The 15,246-nt window shown below is 43.2% G+C and overlaps 1 protein-coding gene across 1 annotated transcript in view; it reads right to left on the bottom strand.

Moving 5' to 3' along the window:
- Nucleotides 1-15,246, bottom strand: part of atad2b (ATPase family AAA domain containing 2B) — a 133,107-nt gene that overhangs the window by 90,057 nt on the left and 27,804 nt on the right. Inside the window, exons 18-19 of the mRNA XM_056295187.1 lie at nt 6,094-6,280; nt 4,048-4,233 (exon numbers count right to left, since the gene is read on the bottom strand). Of these exons, the coding sequence (XP_056151162.1) occupies nt 4,048-4,233; nt 6,094-6,280 (373 nt within the window). The remainder of the gene's footprint in view (nt 1-4,047; nt 4,234-6,093; nt 6,281-15,246) is intronic.

The raw sequence follows: 15,246 nt of genomic DNA on the forward strand, positions 1-15,246 counted from the left end.
CTGTAAAACATCTTCAATTGAGGAACAGCTACAACAGAAAAACCTCCCTGAATCTCGATTGTCTGAAAAGGGTACTCAGTGCTCTTGAAAACCAGAAGGGGTACGTTTCATATGTTTCATGTCACATCCTCAAGGACTCAAGGACCTGTCAGACCTGTTGTTACAGTCCCCTGTGACTGCCAATAAACAGGGAATACGCTGTTTATCATTACAGGTACATGGTAATGTTTCATTCAGCGATTATTGATTTTCTTGCTGATGAATGCACACTCTGCCTGACTTTCTTTGAGGTAGTTGAATGTCTCCCAAGGAAAAATGGGAAACAGCTAGTGCTGCACAGCTTAGGGAGCATTGGCCTTTGCAAAGATCTTACGACAAATGCATGAGAGGTCAAACTCCTCACTCAGACATGGATTTACAGCACATACACATACATCCGCAGCGTCACTGCACCCCTTATGGTTCAGCAGTCCTGGGCAGCAGTATTGGTCTCACAATGGGGGACTACTTCTATCTTTAATGTCCAGCTCAAAGCCACTCCATACAGGCTGACTGGATTCAGAAGCCTCCCCCTTTCTCCCTGGATTCATGGTTTGAAATTAACTCCAGTGACCATCCGATGGCTGGTCTATTTTGGCTGCGGTTGATGCAGTGTTATTTTTGTCTTTTTCATTCTGAAAACTATTCAGACCCTAACAAATAGATTTATCTGGACCCTTTTTGGTGTGATAACAGAAGTTAGCTTTATCTCTGCCCCTTATCTGCTGATACCAAGTACACTGGCATTAGCACCGTGCCACAGAACTGTCATTTTAGCAATGAATCAACACTGGGGTTTTTTTCCCCACAACCTCTGTCATCATCTTAATTCAGTCAATAAATCCCAATAAAATCTTCTCCAATAGTGATTTAGGTCATAAAGCTTCACGTCTACAAAAGCCCAACAATAAAATTAGGGATTATATGAAGCAATGTTACACACAATGGATAGATTTTAACTGTTCTGACTGTTAATATAGTATCTAATTTGTACTGGAGCCTTTGTTTCTCCTGGAAATTGCAATGTTGTGAGTTGTTTTGGTTTAAAGCACCAGAATTTAGAGCATCATCTCAACCTAGAAAAATTGAAGCAAAGAAAGGCAATTAATGTTCCGTTCTTAAACATGAGCAATTGGAATCAAATGTCAATTACACAAGAAACATGTACGGTGTTCGAGTGCTCTGAAAACTTCGCTACAGCTAGAATTCCACAGAGACAAATCAAGAGTCCAAATGGATAAATCCAGCACAGATTCCCCCCCCCCCCCCAAAAAAAAGATGACAGCAATTCTCCTGTTGTTGAAAATTGCACTCATGTTTGACTACAATCTTTTAGTTTGGATTTTAGTTTCTGGCTGTCAAAACGTTTGTAGTCAAAACGTTCAGACCGGGCACTTTCTCAGAAGACAACCTAGTACCAGATTACTAACATGTAATGCATCATTTGTCATTATGCTGAAATTGTAGCACAACAATGACACATTCATAATGCACTCAATCCTATTTCAATGCACTTTATGATACTTTATAATGCATTTCACACAGTGTTCCAGCGCCAGGGAGTTGAGACCGACATGCTACTCACTCTTTTGCTGCATCTCTTTCCCATTCACCATGAAATGCTCTTCTATTTCTTCTATTTCTCTCCTGCTGAATAGGAAGCCAAACTAAGCAGAAAGAACGGCTGTTAAGGGAAAGAGATGCTGTGTAGTTGGACCCCAGCCTGTAGTGGCAGTTTTGGCTGGGGAGGGATGCTGCCCGTTCCCTGCTGTGGTCTGGAGCTGAGACAGCAGCTGCCACTGTGTTGTTTGTGCCAGAGAGTAAAGCAATTCTCACTGAGGTAGCCAGATAGCTTAAAGCACCCTGGGCTGCTGCATGGCTCGTGCCTGAAAAGCAGACCCTAAACTTCTCTCCTCAAATTTCCCTCACACAGAGGAACATGGCAACTGTTGAAAAGGGGATTAGACATATCGTCTTTAAGAAAGACATTCTAGATGACATCACCAGACAATATACCAGACACTGGCGTCAATTTGTGAGCAGCCTTAGGACAAATACTCTCAAAGACAGCCAACACTCAGGAAATGACTCTCTATGAAAAAGATAGGTCTCTGTGCCAGTGTTACCATTCAATCATCACCTTCACTCTTGATATTTTAACAGACAAGCCAAGGCTGATTCCATGTGTCTTCCAAGAGCCTGTAGCTTTGTATGCATGGCATAAAGTGGCTGCACTGCTGTGTTTCCCTCGGTTAGTTTTATTAGGGTCAGGTACACAGAACACCCATTCGGAAAATAGTCCAAATGTTGGCGCTTGACCAGAATCACCCAATCTCTGATGAGGAATGAGTCAATGGTTCAGTAAACTGCTGCCAAAGCTAAGCCCAACACTACTGACCTCTAAACCCAGGCTTGTTTGAAGCACAATGTGGGTCAAAATATAGCTATGGGTCATAGCACATTTCAAAGAAATCAATCTCCAATCCATTTAAAATGAACAGCCAATTCACCAAAGGCTGGCACAGGGAGAGGTAGGCTGATTGGATTTTGAGCATCAAAATCAGCATGTCAAAGTGCTAAAAGGCCATGTGCGAAGCATTTTTCCAGACCAAATAAAGCAGTGACTGCCTGGGTAGCGGTCCAGTATTTGACAATCTACCTTGAATGTGAATGGTGTAAGGGATGTGACAGCTTCTTGTTTTTATACACAATCCCTTTGAACAATATGTGTCGATGTCTGTGAATGTTCTCATTCATCCAGGTCATAGTTATCCAAAGGAATTGAATCAAGTGCAACTGGAGTCCAGTCCAGTTGTACTTGATTCAATTCCTTTGGATAATATGTGTCGATAAAAGTCAATGGCAACTGGAGTCCAACTGGAGTCCAGTCCAGTTGTACTTGATTCAATTCCTTTGGATAATATGTGTCGAGAAAAGTCAATGGCAATGGAGAAGACATTTAAACAGGTTGGTATTTCGGGCCTTTAAAGCAATATGGAGATTAGAAAAAAACGTGAAAGAGAAGGATGGGAAGAGAAAGTCAGAGAGATGGAAACTAAAAAGATAGAAAGAAATATAGAAGTAGTAAAAGATGGAGCAAGACAGAACTAGAGACTCTAAGAAGTAGAAATAGAAATAGAAAATTAATATATAAAAAAGGGATAGTCCTCCATTTGTGCAGCAGACCAGGTGCTTCTTTGCTAATGAGTTGACCACAGAGAGAGAATCATCCCAAGAGCCCCTCCAACCCTGGAGCTCAATCAGGATCAAGGCACTGCCAAAACACCTCTCTCTCTCTCTCTCTCTCTCTCTCTCTCTCTCTCTCTCTCTCTCTCTCTCTCTCTCTCTAACACTCACACAAAAATAGACAAAAATTGCATACTGAATTGGTACGAGTCCTGGGGTGAAGACATGGGGCTGCCAACCCCCAGATGTAATTAAAGCCTTTCTGTTGCCATGCTAGTGGGACCCCCCCCCCCCCAAACACACACAGACACACACACACACACACACACACACACACACACATACACCTACCTTATTTCTCTCTGTCTCTTTTCCCTCCCGCTTACCCCCACCCCCACCCCTCTAAACCTCACCCACAGCAGGCGGTCTGACTGTGACTTGGCCTGGAGAAAGGGAATAATAAATTCAAGAGGCAAGATGAAGGAGGGGGCTACACCCAGGGAAGCAAAAGGAGTGAGAGATAGATAACAAGGGAAGAAAAATGGAGTCCAAGTTGATGACAACTGTGTGAGAGCAAATGACCTTGACGGTGACATTGTGTGCGTTTGAGAGGGAACATGTGTGGTCCAGTGAAGCACCCATAATGATAAATGCAATAGTATCTTATGTAAAAACTCTCAAAAAATATGAGCAATAGTAATGACAGCAATGAGTAACCACAAACGGTAGTTTGCATACCATACCCATCTATGCAGGTGATATAAGCCTCACAGTACAACTAAACAAGTCAGTAAAAATGTATGTATGTGTGTGTGCCCCCACCTCATCTGAGAGCCGTGTGTAGTGAGTCTCAGCAGTGGCAAGGATGAGGACAGGGCTGAAGGAGGGTACATCCTGTAGCAGGGTGAGGAAGGTGCTCTTCACAGTCTCGCTCACTGCCTCCCACCACTCAGAGATGTGAGGCACGAACACCACACTGGGCATGCTCCGACGGGCCTCACGGAACACCTAGATCCATGCAGATGGGGCAGACAAATGCTCAGATGTTCAGAAGAAACTCCACAATTGCGCCTCCAAGCAACAAAATATTCCCATTTTTTGACACCTGACTTAAGGAGACTCTTCAGGCAGTCAACCACCGTTTTTAAAAAGAACTAGAGGAGTGCACTCAATGGAGTGCAAATCTCTGCCAAGTGTATGTGTCTCTCCTTCTCCCGTGTTCAAACTTGGTGACAAACCACCTCTTTTGTCCCCTACTGGGAGAAGGAAACTACACACATCTCCCATTGTAAGACTTTGGCACAGGGCCTATGTTGATTGAACAGGAAATATGGGGGGGTGGGGGGGTTGTCGATATGCAGTGCTCAAGCTAAAAAACAAATCTACCTAATGAAAACGTTTTGCCTGCCAGTCTGTGGATGCACAGCCTCCTACGTGGACCCTCGCACGAATGTGACTAAGTCTGACTTGAAATTACAGAGATTTAGGCTATTTCAAAGCCCTTATTGAAAGACTTCAAACGTGTTTAACCATCGCAGTTTTCATGATATAAAAGGAATGAAGGCGAATGGCTGCTCTGCTGATTGACTTTCACTCAATCTAAAGCAATAACACAAAGATAAGAAACGACTGCAAATGTGTTTAACCGTCGCTATTTTCATGATATAAAATGAATGTAAGCAAATGGCTGCTCTGCTGATTGACTTTCATTCATAAAATAACGGTAAGAAAACAGCTTAGCCATAGGACATGTTTTGTTGGAGTTACTGAGATGATTTCCAGCTGTGACTGTGGTTAGCCCTACTCCTGAAATTGTATTTTTCTAGCAAAGTTTTAACATTGGAGACTATGGCGTTTCCGTGTGGTGGTGAGATGAATAACATGAATTATTTTTGGTTCATCCAGTGTTCCTCCATTTTTCCTGTGGCAAGATCAGCATTGAATGATTTGCTGGCTTGTGAAATACGACTGACTTCTTGTTTACTTTCAAGACTCACACCTGATTACATGATATTTTGGTTATGACACCCATCGCTGCACAATCTGACTCAACCATAGAAGTGAGTCGTGCATGCACACGGTTGACTTAAATCGGGCAGCAAAGGACAGCAGCGTTGGTTGAACAAGATAGAGAGTGAATGAGGAAAGGGAGTGGCAATAGCGAGAACAAATGTTTTTCGAAGGTTTTTAATCACCGCAGCCACGAGAGGTTCTTCATCATACACTCATTACTGTGCACAAAAAGTTGGCTGATAGATCCAGTAGTTTGTGAGATTAGCCGCGTACAAACACACGCACGCACGCACAAACACACACACACACACACACACACACACACACACGAAAATGGAACCACCTCATCATCTGTTAGAAGATCAAGTGAACTAATGCACCATAAACATTTATGAATCAATCACTCTCACAAGAGCAACTAATTTTCAGTTGGAGCCAGTATGGTTACTTTGGTCTGACTGAAATGCTGTTATTCTACACTAAGACACTGTTAAGACAGGGGAGGCAGAGTGTGGATGTGCGCACCCAAGAGTTGACTTCATATTTCATAATTTAACACGAACAAAAAACAAAAAAAAGCCTACAAAGCAATCACACTATGTTCTTGACAAACGTGAAAGTTTGTCTATCACGGGACCAGTGATGGGGACGAGATTTCCCTTTGCTGGGAATACTAGAATTGTTTATATTCAAACATCAAAGCAGTACAATTCCACAAAAAAAAAGTGAACAGTGTGTACAGGGGAACCAATTGGTTCCTTTTCTATATCAGACCAACTATTTGTTTTCTTCCCCAAACAGAAAGAATCGACAAAACAGTTTGCCCTTGCCTGTGTGTGTGTATACACACATTACCTGAGCACAGGACTCCTCTGGTGTCTTCGCGCTGACAGAGTAGAGGGTGGGCAAGTCCAGGCGATGCACTGGCAGCTTGTCCAGGTGGTGCAGCAAGGCGGGGGCCAGATGGGAGCTCTGTCCGGAGCCTGGGGGGCCAGCCAGCAGCAGACGGGGCCGGTATGCTGTGGGCTGCTGGAGGGCTGAGCTGTAGACCGGAAGGGAGAGGTGATCATTAGAATTACAGGCCAAGAATTTAGTGTTAAAGTAACATTTCATCAACTTAAAAAAGGCTAGGACCTGAAAATAGGCAGGCCCATTTCCCATGGGTCTCCGTTTGATTAGAGTAGCAGAATGCTTTAATGAGCCTGGATTTCAGACCAACACCACATTAACTCAATTTGGTTCCCACGCCCCTGGGCTTTAAGAACTTCTGGTCTTAAGTGTATTCAGATACTTTCAATCGATGGTAACAGACTTACACTGCAATGTAAAAACGTTTACAACAAAACAAACATTTCAATCAGGAAAAAAGTCAGTTTACAATTAAGTTTTAATGGTCTTTTCCTTTAAAGGATTTAAATGACTTACAAGCTATGCTGCTCCATTCCAAAATATCAGTCTGGGAGTCTGCTTTATGCAAGACAAATACTGGTGTTACAAATAAAGCATTTAACAGGCTGGTTTGGTTCTAAATTGAAACCAAAACAATTAACATGGAATGTAACTAACTCCAAAAAGACAAGTGATCTGAAGCCAAGCTCAATCTCTTACTGGCCACAATCTTAGTTTTGTCACACAAGTTGAAGAATCAGATAATGTAATCAACAATCCTTGTGCTGTGACACCAGTGGATAGTCTAGATTCCTTTGACTCATGTCAATAGGAATTCCTGCATGTTCTCTCAGGAGTTGCGATACAGCTTCTGTCCACAGGGTGGTACTGAAGCACAACATTCTGTCTGCAATTTTAATTCACCCCATTTAACCACAGCTGGCCTGGCACAGCCTTCTTGCATTTGTTTTCAGGAGGTAATATCAGTTGCAAAAGGAGTTGACACACTCAACTGAGCCCATGCACTATGAAATTGTCGTCATAGTGTCATTTCTGCAAATCATCTTCATTTAGAACTGTGACATCAAAGCCAAAATGAAAGCATTCATAGCTGGGCGGAACAGTGGCCCAGTGGTTAGCACTGTTGCCTCACGGCAAGAAGGTCCTGGGTTCGAACCCCAGGCCGCCCCAGGTCCTTTGTGTGGAGTTTGCATGTTCTCCCCGTGTCTGCATGGATTTCCTCCGGGTGCTCCAGTTTCCCCCATCAAAAAGACATGCACGTTAGGGTTAATACTCCTGTCTGTATCCCTGACCAAGGCAATGGAAAGAACTGGAGTTGGTCCCTGGACGCTACAGCTGCCCACTGCTCCTATACCATAGGATGCGTTAAATGCAGAAGATAAATTTCATTGTAACTGTACAATTTCATTTTAACCTACAATGACAAAACAAAGTGGCTTTTTTCTTTCTTCTTAATAGTGCTGCTTAACTGCACTCAGTGTGTACCGATTTTTAAATGCTGAAGCTTGATAAATATTTGATGGGTTCTGCCAGATGAGTGTGCTTGATGTTCAGTAAACCTTTCACAATTCACTCATGTTGTCAAATGGTTGAAGTCTGTCTGTAACAGTAGGACAGATGTGATCCCTGCAAATATCCCTATGTCCGTCTCAAGTCATACATACTTAGGCAAGTCACTCATCTGCCCACTCATTTTCCAACTCAATATGGCTGGTATCTGGGCATAGTTAGTCTTAATGGTGTAGCTACAAGATTTAGCCTTAGTGTGTCAGTGGCAGAGTTAGTTTTAGCAATTGGTCTAATTATTTAATGTGAAAAAAAGGTTGTTGGTTGAAATCTAGACCTAGATACCCACTGTGAATCAAGTAGGAAGTGTTACATAGGCTGATGGTTAATTTGAAAATTTTCCCTTTTCTTTTGTTTGTCTCCCCTTGTTACTTGAGAAAAGTACTATTGGCTGAATTAATTCGCTATTCAGTTGCACACACCCCTCCATATAGTTTGCTAGATGGACCGTCTACTCTCCTTTTGTTAATTTGCTGCTTTCATTTTGGTTTCTTTTGTTTGCTTCCTTGGTAGATTGACTGTGCATGCGATTGCTCTTTTTCTCTCTTTCACTAATTTTCCTTTTCTCTTAACCTCACCACACTCTTTTCTGTGCACCACATTGCCTGCGCAGCCTTCCTCACACACATATCTTCTCTTTCCATGCCCGACAAAATGGAGTTGCTGCTTCACCTCAACGGGACAAACAAGGACTTTGCACATTCTCCTGCCCTTTGTTTCACTGAAACCTGGTTCAGTGAATCCACCCCCAACAGCGGATTACTTCTGCCGGGCTTTTGCCTACACCGAGTGGATCGCATAACGGCGGTATCGGGGAAAGCGAAGGGCGGAGGAATTTGCTTCGACATAAATGAAGGTTTGTGTACAGATGTTACAGTGTTAAGTAAATACTGCAGCCTGAACTTGGAAACATTGTTCATAAACTGCAAGCCATTTTGTTCACCGTGGGGGTTTTCATCCTTTATCCTGGTCAGTGTTTACAAGCCAGCATGAATGACGCACTGCAAAGCTGGGCCAACCAGATTACCGGCTTGGAACAAAAACACGGACGCACTTTTCATAATACTTCGGGAATTTAACAGAGCAAAATTAAACCACAAACAACCAAAATACAAACAGCATATTAATTGTTCCACCAGCGAAAATAAACTGGACCGGTGCTACACAATTCCCCCTCCCCTTTTTCTCCCCAATTGTACCTGGCCAATCACCCCGCTCTCTGAGCTGTCCCGGTCGCTGCTCCGCCCCCCCTGCCAATCCAGGGAGGGCTGCTACCACATGCCCCCTCCAATACATGTGGAGTCGCCAGCCGCTTCTTTTCACCTGACAGTGAGGAGTTTCACCAGGGGGACGTAGCATGTAGGAAGATCATGCTATTCCCCCCAGTTCCCTCTCCCCCCTGAACAGGCATCCCGACTGACCAGAAGAGGCACTAGTGAAACAACCAGAACACATACCCACATCCGCCTTCCCATCTGCAGACACGGCCTACTGTGTCTGTAGAGAAGCCCGACCAAGCCGGAGGTAACACAGGGATTCGAACCAGGGTTCCCCGTGTTGGTAGGCAACGGAATAGACTGCTATGCTACCCGGACACGCTGCTATACAATTCTTTAAGATGCATATCACTCTGTCCCCTGGGCAGCTTCGGGGTACGCTGATTACTGCTTGGTTCATCTTATTCCAATCTGCACGCAGAAGCTAAAATCTGCAAAACCTGTGGTTAAAATGGTGACGAAATGGACCAGCAAAGCAGAGCAGGAACTGCAAGACTTATTACTGCACCGATTGGAGTGTATTTGAAGCTGCAACTAGCAACCTGGACGAACTAACTTACACTGTGATATATTACATCAGCTTTTGTGAAGATCTTCTGCACATACAATAATGGCTCACAGCCAAACTAAGACAACTTCAGCAGGCTAAGCAGGATGCCTACAGTAGTGGGGATAGAGCCCTGTACAAGCAGGCCAGAAATTCACTGACAAAGGATATCAGATTGGCTAAAAGAACCTATACCAAAAAGCTGAAAAACAGCTTTTCCGCCAACGACCCTATGTCAAGTGTGGAGAGGCCTGCTAAGACATCACAAACTACAGAAGACCATCCTGCCATGCTGAGACAAACAGACCTGGCTGATGATCTGAATGTCTTCCATTGCATGTTTGAAGGACAAATTCACATCCCTCATCCACTCCAGCCCAAAGACAACAACCCCCATCACACCTCGAGCAACGCCCCTACTCCCTCCTCGATACTCGGGCTGCACTCAAGATACTTGTAGAGGATGTGAGCCAGCATTTCCAGAGACAGAAGACCAGGAAAGCACCGGGTCCAGACGGTGTCTCCCCATTCTGTCTTAAATCCTTCGCTGTCCAACTGGCTCCAATCTTCATGCAGATCTTCAACAGATCCCTGGAGTTGTGTAAAGTCCCCTCCTGCTTCAAACTATCATCTCGGTCCTAAAGAAACCCTCCATCACAGGACTGAATGACTACAGGCCTGTCGCTCTGATGTGTGTGGTCATTTAGTCTTTCAAACAACTGGTGTTGGCCCACCTGAAGAAAGTCACAGGACACCTGCTGGACCCCCTGCAGTTTGGCAAACAGGTCAGTGGATGGTGCAGTAAACATGGGACTGCACTACATCCTGCAACATTTTGACTGCCCAGCGACATATGCAAGGATCCTGTTTGTGGACTTCAGCTCAGCACTCAACACCATCATTCCAGAAATCCTCTCTTCCAAACCCTCCCAGCTCACTGTATCCACCGCCATTTGTAAGTGGATCACCAGCTTCCTGACAGACAGGAAACAGCAGGTGAGGCTGGGGGAAGTTACTTCTGGTATATGGAGAGTCAGCACTGGTGCTCCCCAGGAATGTGTCCTCTCCCCACTGTTCTACACCAAGGACTGCACCTCCATGGACTCAACTGTTAAACTACTGAAGTTTGCAGACGACGCTATGGTCATCGAACTCATCCAGAATAGCAATGAGTCTGCATATCGGTGGGAGATTGAGCGGTTAGTACTCTGGTGTAGTCAGAACAACTTGAAGCTGAACATGCTCAAGACTGTGGAGATGACAGTGGACTTTAAGAGACAGCCCTCAGCAATGCTCCCCCTCACAATATCCAACAGCCCTGTGTCCACCGTGGAGACCTTCAAGTTTCTGGGAACTACCATTACCAAACACCTGAAGTGGGAGACCAACATCAACTCCATCCTTAAAAAGGCCCAGCACAGGATGTTCTTTCTGCAGCAATTGGGAAATTTGGTCTGCCACAGGAGCTGCTGAGCCAGTTCTATACCACAGTTAGTGAATCTGTCCTGTGCACATCCATCAGTCTGGTTTCAGAACAGCAACAAAACAGGATAGGAACAGACTGCAGTGAACAGTAAGGACAGCAGGAAAAGAAAAAAAATTGATGCTCTCCTGCCCAGTCTGCAGGACTTGTACCCCTCTAGAGTTCAGAAATGGGTGGACAGAATCAGCAGAGACCCCCCCCCCATACCCAGGACACAGACTGTTTGAACTCCTACCCTTCGGCAAGTGCTACAGAGCAATGTGCTCCAACACCACCAGACATAGGAACAGTTTTTTACCCCATAGGTCAGCTCTCTCATGAACACTTAACAGCATGGTGCAAGAACAAACACTTAGGTAAATCTGACACCTGGTAAACAGCCCACTCTGGTCAAGATGTCTCACCTGCATATCTACGATGTGCATGACATCTTTTTAAACCAGATATGCAAAATAAATGTTTGTACAATACAAATATACAGTTGTCAATAAACATACAACTGCTCTACACTGATTACAAATTGCTGTTATTGTTGTGGATGCAACATACGTATATAGTATATAGCTGTAACATAGGTATATAGTATGCAGTTATGTGGTGGATGGTAGGTGAATATATAGTGTATACATTTGGTATATAAGATAACAGTGCAAGATAGCGTGAGTATATAGCATTGTATATGGGCATAATGGGTTGTGGACTTGTGGTATATGGTAGTGCACGGACAATATAGTATATAAGCAATATGGTATAATGTATGGGCATATGTTGATTACTCAACCATAACAAAACTCTGTATTGTAGTGACATACCTGTTGTGCATACATGGCCTCCAACATCATGTTTGTTGTTCCACTCATTTGTTTTTCTATTGTTTTGTTCGTGAGTGTTTTTTGTGCGAGTGATTTATGCCAAGTGCTAGAAGTTACTGTGAACCCGAGTCAAATTTCTCATGCGCATAGACACACTTGGCCAATAAGCTGATTCTAATTAGCCAATTTTCTTTATTGATTGTTCTGATAAATTGCTTTCATTGAAGTAAGTCGTTGTCCTGCCTGTTTTGTGACAACATTTATTGAAGCCTTCCCCTGCCAATCAAAGTACTGCAATCAGTGCAACACTGATTATGACAACTTGAATGGTTCAATTATAACTATTCGACACCAAAATTAATGGTTAACAATTTAAGAGTGATTTTATGAGACTGATAAACCTGTTGCACCCACACTATCATTTAATGTATTCAGTGAGTATGTATACATACTGTATACCTAAGTGATAACCAAGCACACGATCATTGCAAGACTGCTTAGACTACAGTATGTTATACTTTTTTTTTCTTATTGGCATTTACAATTTTAGTATATACAAGTCACATATTGAATAATTTAACACAATAAACCCCTAACCTCCCACATCACCCACCCAAAATTCACAGATCCTCAGGGAGAAATACAGATTAAAGAAATAATGAAATTACACATAATTAAATCAAAGACAAAAAAAAGTTCATAATCAGCATGGTTCAACTATACACAAAGAATCTCTTGGTTTACAATCAGTACTAGTTGGGCCATTCCTGACTCGAGTCAAGAGGCATCCCAGTCTGTTATAGTGGTTCAAGTGTCAAAGTAAATCAGAAAGCTGTGTCTGTGGATGGGAAGCCGGATGTGGGCATGTGTCCTGGTCGCTGTACTAGTGCCTCCTCTGGTAGGTTGGGGCACCTGTTCGGTGGGTGGGTGGGGGGGGTGGGGGAGGGATAGTGTGATCCTCCCACGCACTACATCCCCCTGGCAAAACTCCTCACTGTCAGGTGAGAAGAAGTGTCTGACAACTCCACATGTATCGGAGAAGGCGTGTGGTAGCCTGCAGCCCTCCCCAGATCAGCAGAGAGGGTGGAGCAACAACCGGGACAGGTCAGAAGAGTGGGGCAATTGGCCGGATACAATTGGGGAGAAACAGGAAAGGAAAGGGAAAAAAAAACACTTGTCCCTGTTACCCCTTAAGGTAATTTTCTCTTTTCCAACTTAAGATAATATATATATATATATATATATATATATATATATATATATATATATATCCCTGATCCATTTGACATGGGATGGGGGTCTTGAGCTCTTCCAATTTAAGAGTATTAGGCACTGAGCTACTAATGTAGTAAAGGCCACAAATTTATACATGTTAGATGGCCAGTCACAGTCTTCTGGTCTCACACCAAGTACAGCAATTACAGGACGCAGATCAATAGTTGCAGTGAAGATTTTGCTTACGGATTAAGTATTGCTGACCAAAATGTATGTAGATCAGGGCATGTTCAGAACATATGCAACAAGATAGCTGGTACATGTTTACATCTGTCACATGTGGGGTCGATGTTGGAGTAAATTTTGGCAAATTTAGCTTTGGTAAGGTAGACACAGTGAACAATCTCAAAGCAATTAAGCTCAAATCTACTGCATGAAGAGAAAGAGTGTACCTGATCCAAAACTGAATCCCACAGATCATCAGGGAGAGAAATACCAAGATCCTGCTCCCAGAGGTTTCTAAGGCTAGCCATTGGCTGAGGATTTATAGTGGCTAGTTTATTATAGATCCTTGTGATGGTGCCCTTGAGATTAGATCTGTGTCTAAAAGTGTATCTATTGATGTTGGGTATGTCAGGGAAAGGATGGAAACCCTTCTGAACAAAATGCCTAATCTGTAAATAGCAGTAGAAGCAGGGTAGGTTAAATTTTTCTACCAATTGATTGAATGAAGCAAATACCCCATCAAAGTATAAATCCTTTATAAATCAAATTCCATTCCCATGCCATGCTCGAAAAGCCATATCTAACTTGGCAGGAGTAAAGAGGTGGTTTGACATAATGGGTGTCATTAAGGAAGCTTTTTGCAGACTAAATGTTTTTCTAACTTGAGTCCATATTCTGATTGTATGAGCTGTAACTGGTTTTTTGTGTGGCGTGCCAATTACCACTGGTAGTGGGAAAGTGACTAAGGAATGAATAGGAAGATCATGTGATTCTATCTTCACCCATTCAGGTGTGTGCTGAAGTGAGCTGCTTTGAACATGCATGACAACCTTCTGGATATTATTAGCCCAATAGTAGTAAAGAAGATTGGGCATAGCCATCCCTCCCAGCGCTTTGGGATATTGTAGGAAGTCTTTACCTATCTGGGACTGTCTGCCATCCCAGATAAAGTTAGAGAACATCCTGTCAAGAAAGCTAAACTGTTTTTTAGAAATGAATATAGGAATGTTCTGAAAAAGATACAGGAACTTAGGAACAATTTTCATTTTAAGCAAGCTAATGCGCCCAACCATTGATAATGGTAATGTGCGCCAGTGGTCCATATCTCGTTTGCATTTGTCAATTAAAGAGCAGAAGTTTAGTTTGTGTAAAAGCTGAAAGGGGTTCAATGGGAAAACTTCGCTTTTTTGCAGGTTCAACTTGTATTTGGAGAGATTCTCAAATTGTTCCAGCTTAGATAGGACAGAGGGAAGAGACAGTGCAGGGTTGGTGATATATAACAGAAGGTCACCAGCGTACAATGACACCTTGTGTACCCTACCATCTCCGATTATCCCTTCAAAAGAGCCAAAATGTCATAAGGAAGACGCAAGTGGCTCGATCATGAAATTAAAAAGCAAGGGGGAGAGTGGAAAACCCTGGCTTGTCCCCACCCTCCTACCCCCCACATACAGAGGGAAATATCTTGATTGTACCTCGTTAGTTCGAACCAATGCTAAGGGGTCGCTATATAATAATTTAACCCAAGCAATAAAGATGAGTCTAAAGCTGAATCTTGAAAGTGCATTGAAAAGGAAACCCTATTCCACCCGATAAAAAGCCTTCTCCGCATCTAAAGTAACTACAACTTCAGGTGAAGCAGATTTTGACGGGGTGTATATTATATCAAAAAGCCTACGATTATTGAAGGAGTGCCTACCCTGAACATATCCTGACTGCTCTGTTCAGGTGAAATAAGGGCTGGGAGAACCCCTTCAAGGTGCTTGGCTAAACATTTCACAAAAATTTTAAAATCCAAATTAAGGAGACTGATTGGACGATAGGATTACCAACGCAAAGGATCTTCACCTTGTTTTGGGGATGAGACATATTAAGGCTTGCCTCAGTGTTTGTGGTTGCTTACCATCCGAGTGGAATTGATTATACATTTTCAGGAATAATGGGGAGAGATCATTTGAGAACTTCTTAAAAAAT

The sequence above is a fragment of the Lampris incognitus genome, chromosome 15 (genome assembly GCF_029633865.1).
Source record: "Lampris incognitus isolate fLamInc1 chromosome 15, fLamInc1.hap2, whole genome shotgun sequence".
NCBI classification, from domain to species: domain Eukaryota; kingdom Metazoa; phylum Chordata; class Actinopteri; order Lampriformes; family Lampridae; genus Lampris; species Lampris incognitus.